Genomic DNA, 22,570 nt, shown 5'->3' on the forward strand with positions numbered 1-22,570 from the left:
AGGTGGTAGAGGTAATGGAGACGAAGGACCGGCAGGTGAGGACGCACCTGGAAACGGTCAAGGTAGCCTTGGAGGATGAGCTTGAGGAGACGTACCGGGGAATAAAAGAGGTGAAGCAGAAATTAGAAGAAGTGGAAGAAGGGATGAGCGAAATTAAGAAGCGACGGAGAGGGGATAAGAAAGAGACAAAAGAGGAGATAAAAGAATTGGTCCAAAGTCTGTGTTTGGATCGTGATGATGTGCTCATTAACCGGATGAGGGATTCGCAGGTGATGGAGGAGAAGCGAAGAGGAAGAGGACCCGGTGTAAGTGGTGACCAATATGGTCGTGCGTATGATGCGCCAGGGGATTTAAGAAGCTTGGGGGTCGAGATGGACCCGGGTGTTCGTGAGAGGCCGTTGGTGAAGTGTGCGACAGGTCTGGTGTGCGAAAAAGGAGGTGTGCGAGAAAGTCCGACTCTGGGGTGTGTGAGGAAAAAGTGCGTGCCAAGGAGTGAGGGTGCTGGCGAGAGTGAGTCGGTCGTAGCGCGTGTGCGAGGGAGCACATGGAAGCGCGGTGTGGTAAGTGTTACAGAGGGTGTGACGGGAGAGTGTGCGCGAGAAAGGTGTGCGCGAGAAAGGTGTGTGACGGACGGGTGCATGAGGAAAGAGTGCGCTGTCAGAAGTAAGGAAGAGTGTCCACCTGTGGTGAGTGTTACAGAGGGGGTAACGGGAGAGTGTGCGCGAGAAAGGTGTGTGACGGACAAGTGCATGGGGAAAGAGTGCGCTGTCAAGAGTAAGGGTGAGTGCGCTGGCAAGAATGGAGGTGAGAGTAGTGAGAGTGACAAGGAGAGTGAGTTGGTTGTGACAGGTGAGCGAGGATGTACACCTGGGATGGAAGGATGCACACCTGGAATGGTAGAGCGTGAGTGGGAATGCACGCTGGAGTTGGTGGTGAGGCACATGGTTGGGTGTGCGAATGAGGGCACACCTGTGATTGTCACAGAGGAGGTGACCGAGGAGGGGGCGCGAAGCGGTGTATTGGTGAGGTGTGCGAGCAACGAATGTGTGCCACAGTGTTCGGTGGTCAGGTGTGTGACCAAGGCTGTGAGTGGAATGAGGGTACCTGGGTGTGTAAGGAAAGGTACGAGGAGCATGGGCACGGCTGGATGTGTGAGCAAGGAACGGGCTGCGGGGTGTAAGCGTCCAGGTGAAGCATCGACGTTAGACGGGGTAGAGTTTAGAACGACTTATAGCCGAATCGGGCCCTCGGTGCGTGCCGGGCCTCGCTTTGAACGGCCGCGTCCGTGCTCCACTAGGCGGAGCGGGCGGCTGGATAGGAAGGGTCGTCATGGCGACCACGTTTTGTTGAGACGTGCCGGCAGGTCGAGATCGGGACATTGGATGGCTCCACGCCGAGGTGGTGCGTGGGATCTCGGCCCGGGTAAGCCCCCGTCCCTGCCCCGAATGCCGGACGCATCCAGCCGCCGGCACAAAACAACCAGCATTAATGGCTTGGCTTTACGAAGCCGGGCTTTGGACAGGAATTGGCGCACCGAGAGGTATTAGTGAGTAGACTGGGTGATGAGGTTAGTGTTTTGGACCCAAAATTAGAGAAAAACAAAATTTGATGATTGGCAAGGGATTGGCAGTAGTGATTGGCAGATGATGGGCAGTGATTGGCAAATTTTTAATTTGTTGAAATTGGACGAGCAAAATTGGTAGTGAGCGATGGGCCCGGTGGGTAAGGGTGGCATCCCTGCCACCCTTCCCATGTGGGGCAAAGGAGCTATAGCTTATGGGGTGTATGGCAGTGAAAACTAGCCCGGGTGGGTTAGGTTATATTGATAGGGCCCTAGAAGATGACATTAGGTGACGTTAAGATTAGTTAGTGACTGATACCTGTAGTGGGGACGCAGGTAGATTAGTATGGATGATAATGACGAGGGAGCGCAATAGTTTAAAGGGACGACTGGGAAGCGCAAGTTTCAGAGGGGAGTAGTTAGATGAGATGATGCTGTGTGAGGATGGAACAGGTGTGATTGCACAGGTGTGCAACTGGACAGGTGTGTGGAGTAGTGTGTGAGTAGTGAGTGTTGTGGATCAGTGCGAATGCGCTTGGGGAGAGAAGGGTGCAGGTGGCACCAGGTGTGAGAGCACAGGTGTGCAAGTACAGGTGTGTGGAGAGAGTTGGAGTAAGTGGTACGGAGTGGTGTGCATGGTGCGAAGGTGTGGATGGGGGAAGAGTGGACCCCTTTCACGAGTACCCGGGGCGGGTAGTGTAAGTGTTAGGTAGAGGGTATAGGTAAATTGTGGTTGGAAATTGGCATTTGTGGTGCGGTTGCAGAATGGTGTTGTGAATGGGTGCATTAGTGTTGTGGAAATGGCTGGGCGTGTAGCCTGTTAGTGTGTGTAGTTGGTTGGGCACTCCACCACTGTGAGGATGTCGGCCAGGTGAGGCCGCAGGTGGGCTCTGGGAGCCGGTAGAGTTGTGGATGGGGCCCGAGGATCCGGAGGACGGACCCGGGTAGCCCAGTGCCAGAGAGGGCACCGAGTGGGGAGAGAGCCAGAGGGCCTTCCCCAGGTAGTTAGGTTAGGGTGAGGAGCAGGTAAGCTCGGAGGCAACTGCAGTGGTGGAGGTGTGCAGGTGGGTAGACCCACTGGGAGAGGTACACGCCACAGCCCAGAAATTGTGCGAGGGCACCGGGAGATGAATCGGGGGAGTGAGACCCCAAATTGAAGAGCACCACAGTTTGGCCAATGGGAATTGGTTTTTAGAACCCATAGTGTAAGAGGGCCAATGGTTTGGCCGGAGAAAGACCCCGGGTAGTGTAAAGTTGTTAAAGTCATTTAGGAGATAGTTAGGATTGATGAACCTGTCGCACCATACGCAGCCACTTACCTGTGGTGATGATGATGACTCCACACCTGTGTTTTCTTTGTTCTGTGTGCAGGAAATGAGAATTGCTGTGAGGATTTGTGAGACGCATCACGACGTGGATGAGACATTGGGGTGATTCCATCTCTCCCTCCCTAGGAGGGACTGATGATGAATTGGTAATGGCAAATTTTGATGTTGAGTTGGAGATGGCAAATTTTGATGAGAGTTGAAAATGGCAAATTTGATTGGTTAGGAGGGAGAGAAGACGAATTTGGTTTATGGGAGGAACGGGGAAGACAGTAGGGATGTTTGTTGATTTGTAAAGTAGATGTTTATGGGTAGTGTTGTGTTTTGTGGATACAGTAAGGGGTAAGGGAGGGGCCATGTAGGTTACCTGGTGGGGGGGGGGGGGGCGTACGATAGGAACGTACCTGTCTCACCTGGTTCCCATGTGCCCCCAGTGTGCATCATCTTGTATTGCGTGCACTTTTGCGCCCTTACCACCTTACTCACTTGTCTTCTTCTTTTGTCTCCCACCTCCGAGGATCTGGCTTTGGGGTAGAGAGAGAGGAGAGAGAGGTGCTGGCTTCGCAGTTGTGGGCCTGCACTTTCGCTGTTTGCTGCCTGGATCGATACACCATATGGACCGCAATGTTTGTGGCCACCCACCATGGACCGCGGTTCTTATGCGGCCAAGCACCACCCGTGGATGGACCTATGGGTCAACGTGGCACCGATGCCATACAAGGTGAACCACTAACAGTTGGCCCCCTGACGGCCACAATAGAGAAATGGACGCGGTTGGCGCCTTTCTTTATTTTTGAAAGAAGTAAGAAGGCCAAGTGCACCACACGAAGGCAAGACCAGCGGCAGAACATCGGCCGGCTGCGACACCACACAATGATTCATAAACACTTTATTGGTGCACCGGATGGTGCTCACTGTGTGATGGGGTGGTGCTTGATGCTTGGAAGGGGTGCTCTGCACATTATTAAAGGCCGTAGGCCACAGAGCACTCGTGGGTTGGTGTATCGATGCTGGCATGCGTGCTCTCTCTATGCATAACATCTGCATGTGTTCCTCCAAAAACAGGTCCTGGATCATAGTGTAAATATCAGCGTAGTCTTGTGTAAATAATGCTCCCTACCGGCTGTATGTTTAGTTTGAGGATTCTTTCCGGATTCGGTTATCCTGTGGGTGTGTTTCTGTGAGGAGAAGGGTGCAACGTCGCAGGGGGACATATTTACTCATTTGTGAATATCTGTAAAACTGTCGCACTCAGGGTAGAGTTAATAGTAGAGGGAACTACATTGCGTGCCACACTAAAGTAGGTAAAAATTTATCGGGTCGGGACGCCCCGAGGGTAGAGAAGGGTGCAGTGTTGCGAATATGGAATTTGGCCTCCATATCCGCTTGTAAATATTCCCCTATTTCCCCAATACTCCCCAACTATCCCCAATCCCCCATTCCCTAGTCCCATTGTCTGTAAACAACACTCTGTAGAACCGACCTTCCCCTTTATCCCCCATTAAATGTCGTGCCCAGGTCCACCGCATCTCACGTAGACAACTTTCGGACATCTTGCTAGTTATTCTTAGTCTATGTCAGTTAAGGACTCCTTTCCATTAATTCTGACTCTTCGTTGCACCAGAATGTGATTATATGGCACCAGTAGTGAGTTTAGGACCTTCCCATACCTCCTTCCATCTTCTTCCCCAAACAACAACAACAACAACAACAACAACTACAGCTACAGCAACAACAACAACTACAGCTACAACAACAACTACAACCACGGCGCGCGGGGGGAGTGTGCGTCCTCCCACCAGCTCGGTTAGCCGCCATGACCATGCGCTCCACGGGGTTACCACGAAGGGGCTCCCTGTCAGCCCCTCGTCAAGGGCGGAGCCGGTAACCCCCCCGCATGCACCCAATGAGAAGCAACGAGCCGATTCCATCTGGGGCGGAGCTAACGAGCCGAGGGCGTGTCACTCCCCGCCGGATATACGCAGCGACTTACCGGATGTGAGGTCAGATGCGCCCCGAGCTTGAGAAGACAAGAGAGCCACCTCCGAGCGCTGAGAGACCTCCTGCATCTTTTGGGCCGCGCTATCCTGTCCCTGAGCACAAGGTGCACCTTGTGCTGGCCATCGAATACCCGCTTTCCTTGCCATCAATCCCCGTGTGAGTCAGTTTTTGTCCTGTTTCTCTGTGGTCTGTCGGGAATAATATAAGATTGTGTCTAAGTGCCTATCTTCCTTTGCTGTCCCTCTTGTAGTTGTAATCTAACCTTCCGAACGAATATAACCTCCTCCGGAGGTCTTGAGAACCGTAACCCTGGTGTCGTGTCATTTTAATCCCAGCCGTGTGTCTTTTCCTTCATTGACCTAGCGTAGCGCGATTAGTCAACGTTCGGGTATAATCGGGTAACTTGTGCAGACGTGGTCATACCAAACCGCTCGGTAAATAACATCCACCACCACGTCTGCAACAATATCTTCTAGCTTTTGCTTTACTCTTCTCTCTTTTTCTTCCTCTTCTACTTCTTTACCTAACCCACAATAGTAATAACTGATAAATATATTTTAAAAAAGGCAACCGCTCACGCTGAACCTACCAAATGCTTTTATACACCTCCACATCTTACCCTGAGGTATTCACAGTGCCATTTAAAATGTTTCAATTTCGTTTTTGTCCCATGTTGAATTCTCTATTCTATTATAATTCACTCTTCTTTATCCTCTTCAAAAGTTTGTTTTAAACAAATCCTCCCACTATACCAACACATACTGTTCTTCCTTTCGACATTCCCTAAACCCGCCTTTGTGTCACCCCAACTGTAACATTTTCAAACGTACATCCGACTTGAACGTTTCAAGAACCCAAACTCGTAATGGATGTTTGTATTTAATTAATCGCTCATTTTGTACAACACACCAGCGTCCCACTCCATGTCCCCTCCCTCTACTCCTTCCTACCCCCATTCATCACGACATTTCCCCTACCCCTCCCTTTCAAACTTCCCCCTCCCCATTCAAATCTCCTTCCTCACCCCTCCCCTGCAAAACTCCCCCTTCAAATCTCCCCCATCACCGCTCCCCATTCAAGTGTCCCCTCTCACCGCGCCTCCTCATAGTTGCCTAACTCATCCACAAAGCTGCCTCTTCTGCGCTTCCTCTCTCGTCCAACTCATTCCTCCACCTCCTCCAATTCTTTGCTTAACTCTGTCCACCCCCTCCCCCTTCACTCTGCCTCTGGAACAAGCTCCCTCACTCTCTTCAACCCCTCTCCTCCCTCCAGGTCTTTAAAACAGCTGTTCACCACCATCTCTTCCCCCATCCAAAACCTTAGGCTTTTCTACCCCTGTCAATACACCCCAAATCCACCTTTTTCAAATTCCGTTTTTCTTTCCTGAAATTCCTAGCAGTGTCCATTTGTTTTATACCGTGTACGTGTACCTTCCCTTCCCCCATCCCTACCTCACCCTCCCCAACCCTCTCTCTTCCACAGATCTACCACTGTGCTTGTTCTCTGCTGCTGCTGTTGTGCTTGTTCTCTGCTGCTGCTGTTGTGCTTCCCTCTCTGTCCCTTCCCTCTTGTCTCCTGCTCCCTTTATCATATGTTTTTTTTTGTCGTTGTTGTATACAAGATCGAGGCTCGTGTAAGAGATAAATAACATTAATCACATAAAAAAAACGGACACACAAAACATACAATAAAGGGAGCGGGAGCCAAGATGGGGAGAGAGAGGGAAGCACACAAGTACAACAGCAGAGACCAGGGACATTGGGAGATCTGTGGGAGGGAGAGGGATTGGGGGGGTGGGGTGGGAGGGAGCAGGAATGGGAACCGGGGAAAGGGGGGGGGGGGGAGGGTGGGAGAGGTATAAAACACATGGATACTGCTCGGACTTCCAGGAAAGAAGTCAGTCTTTCAAAAAAGTGGATTTGGGGTGAATTAACGGGGGTAGAAAAGATCAAGGTTTTGGATGGGGGAAGATAAGAGATGGTGGTGAACAGCTGTCTGAAAGACAAACACCAGAAAGAGATTTGACCAGACGCCACCAGGAGGAAGGAGACATTTGGAGGAGACATTTTGATTTGAAGGAAGGAGACAGGTTTGAGAGTTCAGTCTTGAGAGTAGCGAGATATTGTTTCCTGACTTAAAGATTTCTATGTGTTTTCTGTTTATGTCTTGGTGTTTTATTTGTTTCTCTTATACGAGCCTCGACTTTGTATACAAAAAAAGGATTTTCAGTAATCTTAACTGTCTGCCATTAAATATCTCACAGTGGTAAATACACACTACCATATAAGGTTCATTCATTCACGCATGACGTTTTATAAAATTATCTTACTTGCTGGACAAGGCAAGAAATAAATGATATACGTGGATTATAGTGACATTACACACAGAATATGAGATTGACAAATAAACACAGAATATGAGATTGACAAATAAACACAGAATATGAGATTGACAAATAAACACAGAATATGAGATTGACAAATAAACACAGAATATGAGATTGACAAATAAACACAGAATATGAGATTGACAAATAAACACAGAATATGAGATTGACAAATAAACACAGAATATGAGATTGACAAATAAACACAGAATATGAGATTGACAAATAAACACAGAATATGAGATTGACAAATAAACAGAATATGAGATTGACAAATAAACACAGAATATGAGATTGACAAATACACACAGAATATGAGATTGACAAATACACACAGAATATGAGATTGACAAATAAATACAGAATATGAGATTGACAAATAAACACAGAATATGAGATTGACAAATAAACACAGAATATGCGATTGACAAATAAACACAGAATATGAGATTGACAAATAAATACAGAATATGAGATTGACAAATAAACACAGAATATGAGATTGACAAATAAACACAGAATATGAGATTGACAAATAAACACAGAATATGAGATTGACAAATAAATACAGAATATGAGATTGACAAATAAATACAGAATATGAGATTGACAAATAAATACAGAATATGAGATTGACAAATAAATACAGAATATGAGATTGACAAATAAACACAGAATATGAGATTGACAAATAAACACAGAATATGCGATTGACAAATAAACACAGAATATGAGATTGACAAATAAACACAGAATATGAGATTGACAAATAAACACAGAATATGAGATTGACAAATAAACAGAATATGAGATTGACAAATAAACACAGAATATGAGATTGACAAATAAACAGAATATGCGATTGACAAATAAACACAGAATATGAGATTGACAAATAAACACAGAATATGAGATTGACAAATAAACACAGAATATGAGATTGACAAATAAATACAGAATATGAGATTGACAAATAAACACAGAATATGAGATTGACAAATAAACACAGAATATGAGATTGACAAATAAACAGAATATGCGATTGACAAATAAACACAGAATATGAGATTGACAAATAAACACAGAATATGAGATTGACAAATAAACACAGAATATGAGATTGACAAATAAATACAGAATATGAGATTGACAAATAAACACAGAATATGAGATTGACAAATAAACACAGAATATGAGATTGACAAATAAACACAGAATATGAGATTGACAAATAAACACAGAATATGAGATTGACAAATAAACACAGAATATGAGATTGACAAATAAACACAGAATATGAGATTGACAAATAAACACAGAATATGAGATTGACAAATAAACACAGAATATGAGATTGACAAATAAACACAGAATATGAGATTGACAAATAAATACAGAATATGAGATTGACAAATAAACACAGAATATGAGATTGACAAATAAACACAGAATATGAGATTGACAAATAAATACAGAATATGAGATTGACAAATAAATACAGAATATGAGATTGACAAATAAACACAGAATATGAGATTGACAAATAAACACAGAATATGAGATTGACAAATAAACACAGAATATGAGATTGACAAATAAATACAGAATTATGAGATTGACAAATAAACACAGAATATGAGATTGACAAATAAACACAGAATATGAGATTGACAAATAAACACAGAATATGAGATTGACCAATAAACACAGAATATGAGATTGACAAATAAACACAGAATATGAGATTGACAAATAAACACAGAATATGAGATTGACAAATAAACACAGAATATGAGATTGACAAATAAACACAGAATATGAGATTGACAAATAAACACAGAATATGCGATTGACAAATAAACACAGAATATGAGATTGACAAATAAACACAGAATATGAGATTGACAAATAAACACAGAATATGAGATTGACAAATAAACACAGAATATGCGATTGACAAATAAACACAGAATATGAGATTGACAAATAAACACAGAATATGAGATTGACAAATAAACACAGAATATGAGATTGACAAATAAACACAGAATATGAGATTGACAAATAAACACAGAATATGAGATTGACAAATAAACACAGAATATGAGATTGACAAATAAACAGAATATGAGATTGACAAATAAACACAGAATATGAGATTGACAAATAAACAGAATATGAGATTGACAAATAAATACAGAATTATGAGATTGACAAATAAACACAAAATATGAGATTGACAAATAAACACAGAATATGAGATTGACAAATAAATACAGAATATGAGATTGACAAATAAATACAGAATATGAGATTGACAAATAAACACAGAATATGAGATTGACAAATAAACACAGAATATGAGATTGACAAATAAACACAGAATATGAGATTGACAAATAAACACAGAATATGAGATTGACAAATAAACACAGAATATGCGATTGACAAATAAACACAGAATATGAGATTGACAAATAAACACAGAATATGAGATTGACAAATAAACACAGAATATGAGATTGACAAATAAACACAGAATATGCGATTGACAAATAAACACAGAATATGAGATTGACAAATAAACACAGAATATGAGATTGACAAATAAACACAGAATATGAGATTGACAAATAAACACAGAATATGAGATTGACAAATAAACACAGAATATGAGATTGACAAATAAACACAGAATATGAGATTGACAAATAAACACAGAATATGAGATTGACAAATAAACACAGAATATGAGATTGACAAATAAACACAGAATATGAGATTGACAAATAAACACAGAATATGAGATTGACAAATAAACACAGAATATGAGATTGACAAATAAACACAGAATATGAGATTGACAAATAAACACAGAATATGAGATTGACAAATAAACACAGAATATGAGATTGACAAATAAACACAGAATATGAGATTGACAAATAAACACAGAATATGAGATTGACAAATAAACACAGAATATGAGATTGACAAATAAATACAGAATATGAGATTGACAAATAAACACAGAATATGAGATTGACAAATAAATACAGAATATGAGATTGACAAATAAACAGAATATGAGATTGACAAATAAACACAGAATATGCGATTGACAAATAAACACAGAATATGCGATTGACAAATAAACACAGAATATGAGATTGACAAATAAACACAGAATATGAGATTGACAAATAAACAGAATATGAGATTGACAAATAAACACAGAATATGCGATTGACAAATAAACACAGAATATGAGATTGACAAATAAACACAGAATATGAGATTGACAAATAAACACAGAATATGAGATTGACAAATAAACACAGAATATGAGATTGACAAATAAACACAGAATATGAGATTGACAAATAAACACAGAATATGAGATTGACAAATAAATACAGAATATGAGATTGACAAATAAACACAGAATATGAGATTGACAAATAAACACAGAATATGCGATTGACAAATAAACACAGAATATGAGATTGACAAATAAATACAGAATATGAGATTGACAAATAAACACAGAATATGAGATAGACAAATAAATACCGAATATGAGATTGACAAATAAACACAGAATATGAGATTGACAAATAAACACAGAATATGAGATTGACAAATAAATACAGAATATGAGATTGACAAATAAATACAGAATATGAGATTGACAAATAAACAGAATATGAGATTGACAAATAAACACAGAATATGAGATTGACAAATAAACAGAATATGAGATTGACAAATAAATACAGAATTATGAGATTGACAAATAAACACAGAATATGAGATTGACAAATAAATACAGAATATGAGATTGACAAATAAATACAGAATATGAGATTGACAAATAAACACAGAATATGAGATTGACAAATAAACACAGAATATGAGATTGACAAATAAACACAGAATATGAGATTGACAAATAAACACAGAATATGAGATTGACAAATAAACACAGAATATGCGATTGACAAATAAACACAGAATATGAGATTGACAAATAAACACAGAATATGAGATTGACAAATAAACACAGAATATGAGATTGACAAATAAACACAGAATATGCGATTGACAAATAAACACAGAATATGAGATTGACAAATAAACACAGAATATGAGATTGACAAATAAACACAGAATATGAGATTGACAAATAAACACAGAATATGAGATTGACAAATAAACACAGAATATGAGATTGACAAATAAACACAGAATATGAGATTGACAAATAAACACAGAATATGAGATTGACAAATAAACACAGAATATGAGATTGACAAATAAATACAGAATATGAGATTGACAAATAAACACAGAATATGAGATTGACAAATAAACACAGAATATGAGATTGACAAATAAACACAGAATATGAGATTGACAAATAAACACAGAATATGAGATTGACAAATAAACACAGAATATGAGATTGACAAATAAACACAGAATATGAGATTGACAAATAAACACAGAATATGAGATTGACAAATAAATACAGAATATGAGATTGACAAATAAACACAGAATATGAGATTGACAAATAAACACAGAATATGCGATTGACAAATAAACACAGAATATGAGATTGACAAATAAACACAGAATATGAGATTGACAAATAAACACAGAATATGAGATTGACAAATAAATACAGAATATGAGATTGACAAATAAACACAGAATATGAGATTGACAAATAAATACAGAATATGAGATTGACAAATAAACACAGAATATGAGATTGACAAATAAACACAGAATATGAGATTGACAAATAAATACAGAATATGAGATTGACAAATAAACAGAATATGAGATTGACAAATAAACACAGAATATGCGATTGACAAATAAACACAGAATATGAGATTGACAAATAAACACAGAATATGAGATTGACAAATAAACACAGAATATGAGATTGACAAATAAACAGAATATGAGATTGACAAATAAACACAGAATATGAGATTGACAAATAAACAGAATATGAGATTGACAAATAAACAGAATATGAGATTGACAAATAAACACAGAATATGAGATTGACAAATAAACACAGAATATGAGATTGACAAATAAACACAGAATATGAGATTGACAAATTAACAGAATATGAGATTGACAAATAAACACAGAATATGAGATTGACAAATAAACAGAATATGAGATTGACAAATAAACACAGAATATGAGATTGACAAATAAATACAGAAAATGAGATTGACAAATAAATACAGAAAATGAGATTGACAAATAAACACAGAATATGAGATTGACAAATAAACACAGAATATGAGATTGACAAATAAACAGAATATGAGATTGACAAATAAACACAGAATATGCGATTGACAAATAAACACAGAATATGAGATTGACAAATAAACACAGAATATGAGATTGACAAATAAACACAGAATATGAGATTGACAAATAAACAGAATATGAGATTGACAAATAAACACAGAATATGAGATTGACAAATAAACAGAATATGAGATTGACAAATAAACAGAATATGAGATTGACAAATAAACACAGAATATGAGATTGACAAATAAACACAGAATATGAGATTGACAAATAAACACAGAATATGAGATTGACAAATAAATACAGAATATGAGATTGACAAATAAATACAGAATATGAGATTGACAAATAAATACAGAATATGAGATTGACAAATAAACACAGAATATGAGATTGACAAATAAATACAGAATATGAGATTGACAAATAAATACAGAATATGAGATTGACAAATAAATACAGAATATGAGATTGACAAATAAATACAGAATATGAGATTGACAAATAAACACAGAATATGAGATTGACAAATAAACACAGAATATGAGATTGACAAATAAACACAGAATATGAGATTGACAAATAAACACAGAATATGAGATTGACAAATAAACACAGAATATGAGATTGACAAATAAACAGAATATGAGATTGACAAATAAACACAGAATATGAGATTGACAAATAAATACAGAATATGAGATTGACAAATAAATACAGAATATGAGATTGACAAATAAACACAGAATATGAAATTGACAAATAAATACAGAATATGAGATTGACAAATAAACACAGAATATGCGATTGACAAATAAACACAGAATATGAGATTTGTTTTTCATTTGGAGCACCTGTGTGTGGTTGCATCATTTATGTAGGTGCTGGAACTGCATTGGATTCCATCTCAGCCAACCATTTATCAGGGCAGGAATTTGGATTTTAATCAGTGTACCAGGATTTAACCAGAACACTATGGCCTACTCCTTATGAAAGATATCAGCATCTTCAATCTCCACCAGCAGATACGAGTAAACACAATAGCCGGCTTAACATGCCCATTCAAGGGATTCACACCTCGGATCACAACTTTGTGAAACAAGTGCTCGGATGAGAACACCAAGAGTAACAAGACGAATGTACAGAAACTGAATATTAAAATTGTTTTCCACTCCTAACAATTTTTCATGCTTATGTTTTTCTTTTTAACTTTATATTTATATTTTCTGTGTACATACCTATAATCATCGATATGATATCTAGAAAATAAAGGTATAACAGTTGCTTTCTTTTTCTACCAAAAAAACAGGTTTTATCAAATGTTGTAGTTTTCTCTTGTATTATGAGTTGTTTTTCCGACTTCCTACCTTCTAGCAGGTGTTCACAGTTTGCAAATCCTTCGTCCACATTCCCATTCTCTAATGTCAATCCCTCCACTTCGTAAAATGACTCATTCTTGATGGCGTCCTATACAGGTGATGAAAACAAAGATCAGAGTATAACTAACAGTGATTGATAAAAAATACATAATGTTAAACAATAAAATTTCAAACCTGAATGTTTGCAGTTGGACAAAACCTCGAGGTGAATGTAATTCTGCAGTTTCTATCTTTATATTTCCAGTCCTGCATATAATTTCACGATGTTACTTTCTATGTCTACTTAAATTGATGATGATGAGCTCGTTTTTGCAGCAGTGAAGTCTTAAAGAAAGTTTTTAATCATTCCACTTGAAGCAAATTAAAGGGAAAGCAAAATTGAACTTTCACACTGAGAGTAAAAACAAAAAGACAATAAGACGTCATGCAGATCACGGTACTTGCAAAATCCACCCTCCTCAAAATAAAAAGTTGCCATGGATACATCAAATAGTCCACTTCATTAAAATTAAAGTTGATGATCTTAATCAAAGCTCAGGTCAATCGGGTTAAAATTGATGATTGTTCAGATGAAAATTGATGATTTTAGAAGTTTGACCTATAGTTGATCTTTGACCTTTTGACCCCTAAATAGTTGCATTCCCAATTCAGTGAGGCACTATGCAATTGCTGTTTAATTTTCAAGTCAATTGGATGAAAATTGATGATTTTATAACTTTGACCTTGAGCTGACCTTTGACATTTTGACCTTAAAATAATTTGTTTCCCAATTCAGTGAGGCACTATGCAGTGACCAATTGACGTGGCTATAAAGGCAATTTTTGATTTATTGATTAATCAATTAATCGATTAATGACTTAAATGATTAATTTAAAAAAAAGTTACAGATTCTGATGAAACGGTGGTGGATTATGTATTCTATTAGCCAACTGATTAATTATTTAATTATTTAATGACTTATTTATTTAATTTCGTTATTAATATATATATTTTTTTTTCTCATCTGGGCAATATCTCAGTCACCTTTTGAGCTCGGACGCTGATATTTGGACACGATAGTGACAAAGTGATGTGGCTACAAAGGATAAATTTTTATTTATCGATCAATCAATTAATCGATTAATTATTTATTGAAACTATGACTACTGTTCATATTCAAAAACTGACAATTCATAGAAAGTCATTATGTAACCATCAGATGAAAAAAGCACCATGAAGCAAAAAAACTTGTAAACATGGTGAACATCCAAATAATTGTGTGCAGGCAACATTGCCGACGTTGGTCCCTAATTGGTTGTGAAAATCATGTGATGTTTTATAGCCAATTATAGATACACAAGTGGAAAACGTGTCTGCCTCCAAATAAAAAATGGGAAATTCACAAAATTTCATGAACAATATGAGATACAATCTCAGAGTACGCAAAGTAAAATATTTCCAAAATTTGTGTCTATTTTCTCTTCAACTTTTTGTAATGTTGATATGCTCAATCATACCATTCAGTACAATCGTCAAAGTCTCATGGCCTTTTTACTTGTGACATTTCGCAGGTCGACAGGAGCTTTGTGTTGATGTCATCATTGTTGTTGGGGGTCCTTGTTTGGGTCGGTTTTTGAAATGTGCACCTATTGGTCAAAAAGCTGCCGGACCACACCCACATCTGTCGCTTGACTCCACCCACCATAGCACAGAGACGAAATGATATGGCTGCCACCTTGGTTTTCTGGTGGACCTAACACATTAGGCCTGTTCTGATTATACACTGCCCAGGTTGTTGCATTAAATTTCCATTGGCTTTGTTTGGGTCCAGTGTTATTCACGATGAGGAATCCCGAAAAATCTAATCATATGTTGAATAATAGTAAGGTTTAATCAAGGCTGTCAGAAGGCACGGTACATCATAGCGCACGGTAATCAAGCATTACGTTACGTAATCAAGCATTAGGTTACGTAAACAAGTGTTGCGTTACGCAGATTACTAAAAACAATAGCGTTTTTTGAACGACCCCACATTGGGGTTAAACAATCTGTGATTGTGTGCCAAATCAGCTCATTCTGATATAACCTTGGGAAGGGTGACATGGATAAGAGGCGTCAATTTAATTTTTAATAGCGCATTAAATGTGTGTTTCTTAATCACACTGTTCATCTTTTATGAGTGCTTTAAATACGTGTTTCCCAATCAGCCTGTTACCAGATTTTGTCACAGGTTGTGACCACAGTGCGGTCATTCTTTATAATCCAATGCATTTGAGAGAAAATAATTCTCTTGTGGTACAGCTCAGTGTCTCTGCTTCCTTAATATCTCTTCCTGGTTACTCCCTCCTCCAGTATGATAGACCTGAGCCTCGTCCTTGAGGTGGGGTTGCTATCTTTATCAAAAACTCTCTTCCTCACTCTCCCTGCACTGCCCTCTCTCAACCCCACCCCCAGGAGTACCTGTGGCTACGGCTTCCTCTCCGCTCCCACCTTTTGTTCATATGTGTGTTGTACCGTCCTCCAAACAGTGATGACTCCATTTACATTTTGCTGTCTGACAACATGGACCAACTTCTATCTACTCATCCCAACTCTCTCTTCCTCATATGTGGTGACATCAACTATCATCATGCCAGCTAGATGGGTGTGGGTACCTCTCTCACCTGCCACGGCACCTCAGCAAAGGACTTCTGCGACCAACTGTGACTGACACAATCTGTCAATTTCCCGACCCGGACCTCAGTCAATGGAGTGTCTTCTCTTCTAGACTTGGTTATGACTAACTTCCCTGCAAATGTCTGCTGCTCTTCTTCTGCTCCAATCGCTTCATCTGATCATGTGCTTGTTAAAGTGGACATCTCTCTGGTCATTCTCAGAGAGCCTCCTCAGCATCGACGAGTCTGGCATTTCACTCAGGCCGACTGGCACGGTCTTCAAGCAGCCATAAATCATCTGGACTGGTCTCCCATCTCTAATGCCTCTGACATCAACTCTTCCTGGGAATTCTTCCAAAGCAAACTGCTCTCTCTCATGCACAGATTTATCCCATCTCGTCTTTTTTTTTTTTTTGTATACAAGATCGAGGCTCGTGAAAGAGCTAATATTAATCACACAAAAAGTCAAACAGACACATAAAACACAAAATAAGGGGAGCGGTAGACAAGATGGGGAGAGAGGGGGAAGGAAACAAACACAACATTTGAGAGCAGGGACATCGAGAGAAATTTGGGAGGGAGCGGGCTTGGGGGGAGGTGGGAGAGGTATAAAACATATGAACACTGCAAGGACTTCCAGGAAAGTCCTCCAGGAAAGGAAAGTCCAGGAAAGTCCAGGAAGTGTTTCTTTAAAACAGCAGTTAACCACCATCTCTTATCTTCCCCCATCCAAAACCTTGATCTTCTCTGCCCCCGCTAATTCACCCCAGATACACTTTTTTTTTTTTTTGAAATTCCCACTTCTTTTCTGGAAGTCCTTATATATATATACATATATATATATATATATATATAGGGACTTCCAGGAAAGAAGTGTTAATTTCAAAAAAGTGTATCTGGGGTGAATTAGCGGGGGCAGAAAAGATCAAGGTTTTGGATGGGGGAAGATAAGAGATGGTGGTGAACAGCTGTTTTAAAGAACTGGAGGGAGGAGTGAGATTGAAGGGAATGGGGGAGTTTGTTCCAGAGGTGGGAGAAAAGGGGAATGAAAGAGTGAAGGTGAGCAGAGAGCCTAGATTTTGGTAGTTTAACCATAAGAGGGATGCTGGCAGATCTTGTGAGACCTGTAGGAATATTAGGGGGAAAGAGCACAGAAAGCTGGGGGAGCATAGCCGGAGAGGAGTCGGTGGAAGACAGAAAGACCACCAACCTGCCTGCGGTGATTGAGTGAAAGGCCCTCAGAGTTAGCTTCATCGCAGGAGATTCCAATGATTCTGAAAGCTTTGGTTTCAACAGTGTGAAGCCGAGCTAGGTGTGAGGCAGGAGCACCAGCCCAGAGAGGGGAACAGTATTCCATTGAGCTGCGGATGAAAGCCTTGTATGTGGTGAGGAGCTCAAGTGTGCCAAGGAAGGATTTCGCACGACGGAGGATGCCCAGTCGGTGACTGGCTTTGGAGGCCAGCTTGGAAATGTGGTTTTCCCAAGAAAGATCATGGCAGAAAGTGAGACCCAAAAGCTTGAGTGACAGAACTTCTTGGAGAGGATTATTTAGAAAGTAGATGGAAGGGTTTTCCAGTCGGTCTTTTCGGAGAGACATCGTAAGAGTGTGAGATTTGTCAGGATTGAAAGACATGTTCCACTTGTTTGAGCAGTCTGTCATTTTGTCCAAGTCTGCACAGAGTGAGGGGGGCTGTAGACTGCCGATCTGACGGATGAGGAATGGAGCGGCAGATAGTGGAGTCATCAGCAAAGAGATGGAGAGGATTTTCCAGAGAGTCGGAGAGATCATTGATGAAGACCAGAAATAGCACAGGGCACAGAACACTACCTTTGGGAACTCCAGCCAGAACAGGAGGGGAGATGAGAGAATTCCATTCAGGGCCACACGTTGCCTACGACCAGAGAGGAAGTCCGCAAGCCACGAGTGGAGATTTCCATGGATACCATAGGAGGAGAGTTTGGTGAGCAGAGCGGGGTGCCAGACCGTATCGAAGGCACGTGATATGTCAAGGGAGACAGCTGTGATTTCCTGTTTGGCATTGAGGACCTCCATCCATTGTTGAGATAGCAGAAGCAGCATGTCCAGAGTAGAATGACCCGGTCTGAATCCAAATTGATTATCGGAGATCAAGCCATTGGAGAAGAGGAAGGATTTGATATCCAAAGCAATGATGGATTCCATGACTTTGCTGATAATTGGGAGCAGGCCGATTGGTCTGTAGTTGCAAGGATCTGTTTTTGCACATTTTTTGTGTAAAGCGGTAATGTTTGCTGATTTCCAAGATGCTGGCAGATGATCTTTCTGTCTTCTCCCGACTCTTATCTGACCTATCTCCACCTGTTCTATCTGTGCTGTGTCCCCCAAACATTCCTGCAGGTCACACAAGATCCGCCAGCAACCCTCTTCTGGTGAAATTGCCAAAATCAAGACTCTCTGCTCACCTTCACTCCTTCATTCCTCTTTTCTCCCGCCTCTGGAACAAACTCCCTCACTCTCATCAATCCCACTCCGCCCTCCAGGTCTTTAAAACAGCTGTTCACCACCATCTCTTATCTTCCCCCATCCAAAACCTTGATCTTTTTTACCCCTGTGAAAACACCCCAAATCCGCCTCTTTCAATCGCCAACTTTTTCCTGAAATTCATTGTAGTGTTCATTTGCTTTATGCAGTGTACCCCTCCATCCTCTCCCAACCCTCTCCCTTCCACAGATCTACTGACGTCCCTGTTCTCTTATGCTGTGCTTGTGTGCTTACCTCTCTCCCCTCTTGTCTCCCGTTCCTTTCATTGCATGTTTTATGTGCCTGTGCATGTTTTCATGTTCAATGTGTTAGCTCTTCTACGAGCCTCGATTCTGTGTACAAAAAATCAAAAAAAAAATAATTAATTAAGTTATTAATTGATGGACAAGCTCTCACCTCAATAGTGATGATGACTGGCTCGAGGTCGGCATACGTGACTTGCACCTCAGCAATAGCCCTCCGTGCCAGTTCTGCAGAATCTGCTGCTACAGCTCCAATAACTTGGCCCACACAAGTTACCTGGTTGACATAAAGAATGGTGTAAATGATATCCATAAATAATAATGTGTGATACATTTTAGGTAGGTGATATGCAGCTCTTTTATTTAGGCCTGGCCTCGATGAGGACGACATAGTCTCTGCCTGGAGCCTTCTACATATTTAAAAATAAAAAAATTTTTTGCAGCAAAATGCAATTTCTGTTTCAGAACCAATTTAACATCATCCATCTTTACAAACAAATGTAAATAAATCCCATCCCATCTGCCATAACCACCAAGACCCTTGTACACTGAATCTTGCGATGAGGAAGTGTCTTTCCAACAGCTTCCTCATGGAAAGTTCACCAGATCAAGAAAGAAGTCACTTTGCAAGGTTCACACCAAGAGTGTATCCATCCTCAAGTTAGCCAGGAAACATTATCTGGCAAACCTGATGATGAAACTGTCCAAGCCGCATCTTTACTCAAAGTCTTGGTTTCCCCCAGTCAAGTCTGTCGCTCCAACCCCTCCCTCATCTGAAATGCCATTCCAGCTGACTTTTTTTTTCTATGCATGGGCTAAGGCTCATAATGGAGCTGACAAACACACACACACACACACACACACACACACACACACACACAAACGAGACAAACACTTAACTCAGCCACTGAGCTTGAGGGAAGTGCCGTCACTACTGTTACTTCCTGGGATACTCTGGGTACCAGCGATGCCCACTCGGACCACAGCAAGGAAGCAGCAAGTACCATTTCTAAAGTCTTTGCAGCAAACCGGTCCAAACCGGATGGTTGTTTTTTTAGGAGACACCATCTCTTTACTGGATGGCCGTTAGTTGGCTCCCTACAGGAGATCATCTGCCCATTGTCAGGTGTTGTTTTGGTCCTGGCAGGGTGTCACGGTCACCTCCCCACGAGCAAAGCCAGTGAGAGGTGTCGGTTTAGTCGCCGACAACCCCACCATGTGGCAGGTAGCACTGGGTTACCTGTTACCAGTGACAGTCCCAAAAGACTGGCGTGACCTGACTTCATTCAAGATACGACAGAGAGTCTAAACTCAGCCTTTGCCTCCATAGCTTGTGCACACAACTCATCAATCTCTTTTCCAACGCTCCCCCCTCATCCCCACTGCCTCCCAAACACGTTTTCACCTCCCAAAAAAGTAGAGAACGTTCAGACAGCTTTGACTTTGCTCAGCGATGGGAAGTCATCAAAATCAGTGGCACTTCTGCAATCCTGTTGTGCTGCTCTCGATTTTCCCCAGACAACTCTCTTCTGCCAGTCCGTCCCCTCAGGTCGCCTTCTACAGAGCAAACATTCATTGCAACAAACAAGGTGCAACTCTTCGATTTCTGTTGTAACAAATCTTTCCTGGTAAATATTCACTTCTCACAGACTACAAATGCCTTTGCCCCTAGATCCATCGAGTGCTGCTCCCCTTGTAGGTTGGTGCTGCTCGTTTTTACAACTCTCTCCTGGATGCTGTGGAATTAAAATCTCAGCATCATTGGTATCTCCCACAAAGAGGAAGAAGCACAGACCCTCTGCTCTATTTTCATCATGGAGACCTTTATGGCTTCTGTTTTCCACCTCTTCTTGCTGCCTTTGCTTTTACATCCTTACCCATTCCCTCCAAGTTGCAGGTGTTCTTCCAGCAACCCTCTCTTTGTGACCTTGTAAAATAAATTCTTATTGCTCACCTCCACTCCTTTGTTCTTCTTTCTTCCGGCCTGGAGAACCTCCCTATATAATTGTTTGACATTTACGTGAAAACAAGCCTTCTAACATTATGTGATGGATGTTAAAGATCCCATGATGTCTTTTGATGAATACGTTAACCCGCAGGACCCGTCTCTGAACATTAGTTACCTGTTAAACATCATGCAGTAACTTTCGCAAAGAGTCGGCGAGTTATTGTTGTCATCCTGAAAAGATTCCTCCAGGAAGCACTACACTAGCAGGAGTCATGCCCGTTTGAAATGCCGCTACCAGTGGGCCGAACGAGTCACTGACTGATGGCACGATGTCCCTATGATACGAATGACTAAACGTTATCATTTATAACTTCATTAACCTTCCCTTACCTCTCCCCGCATACTCGCAGGTTACTCCGTTTGTCTTCCTCTTCACTCTCCTCCACCTGTTGGTTCATCTCCTCATGTCACGTATTGTCTCATTGCACAAGCACAGCTAGTGTGTTGTTGCCTCTACTCTATCACCTCTTTATTCCATGAGTCAATACTTTATTTACAAAGATAAATCTATATATTATATAAAAGAGAGTTTTTGTTTGTTTGTCTGTGCAAGCTAATCTCCTGAACGGTGAAAGATAGGAGGAAACCTCCAATGCAAAAAATGTCGGGAAGGGCCCCGGGAAGGTTTTAGGCTAGGTGGCGAGACCGGTCGAGGCCCACCTCGCCGGGCCAGGCCCATTTCGCAATTAAAAGCTGAGCTTCTACCGACTCCTCTCCGGCCTTGCTCCCCCAGCTCTCTCTGGGCTCTGTCCCCCAAATATTCCTACAGGTCGCACAAGATCTGCCTGCAACCCTCTTATGGTTAAACTGCCAAAATCAAGACTTTCTGCTCAGCTTCACTCCTTCATTCCTCTTTTCTCCCGCCTCTGGAACAAACTCCCTCACTCTCTTCAATCCCACTCCACCCTCCAGGTCTTTAAAACAGCTGTTCACCACCATCTCTTATCCTCCCCCATCCATAACCTTGATCTTTTCTACCCCCGCTAATTTCGGTCCCCTTGTGTTTTATACTTCTCCCCCCCCCCCCCCCCCCTTCCCACGCCTCCTGCCCCCAAGCCCTCTCCCTCCCACACTTCTCCCTGCTCTCAAATGTTGTGGTTGTGTGCTTCCCCTTCTCTCCCCATCTTGTCTTCCGCTCCCTCTTTTTGTATATTTTGTTTGT

The 22,570-nt window shown here is 40.9% G+C and overlaps 1 protein-coding gene across 1 annotated transcript in view; it reads right to left on the reverse strand.

Annotated features, from left to right (window-relative positions):
- LOC137432197 (xanthine dehydrogenase/oxidase-like) overlaps positions 1–22,570 on the reverse strand; it is a 289,186-nt gene that overhangs the window by 68,858 nt on the left and 197,758 nt on the right. The window contains exons 20-21 of the mRNA XM_078782947.1: positions 19,555–19,677; positions 13,993–14,092 (exon numbers count right to left, since the gene is read on the reverse strand). Coding sequence (XP_078639073.1) covers positions 13,993–14,092; positions 19,555–19,677 — 223 coding nt within the window. The remainder of the gene's footprint in view (positions 1–13,992; positions 14,093–19,554; positions 19,678–22,570) is intronic.

This window comes from Myxine glutinosa, chromosome 8, assembly GCF_964187855.1.
Source record: "Myxine glutinosa chromosome 8, kmMyxGlut1.1, whole genome shotgun sequence".
NCBI lineage: Eukaryota > Metazoa > Chordata > Myxini > Myxiniformes > Myxinidae > Myxine > Myxine glutinosa.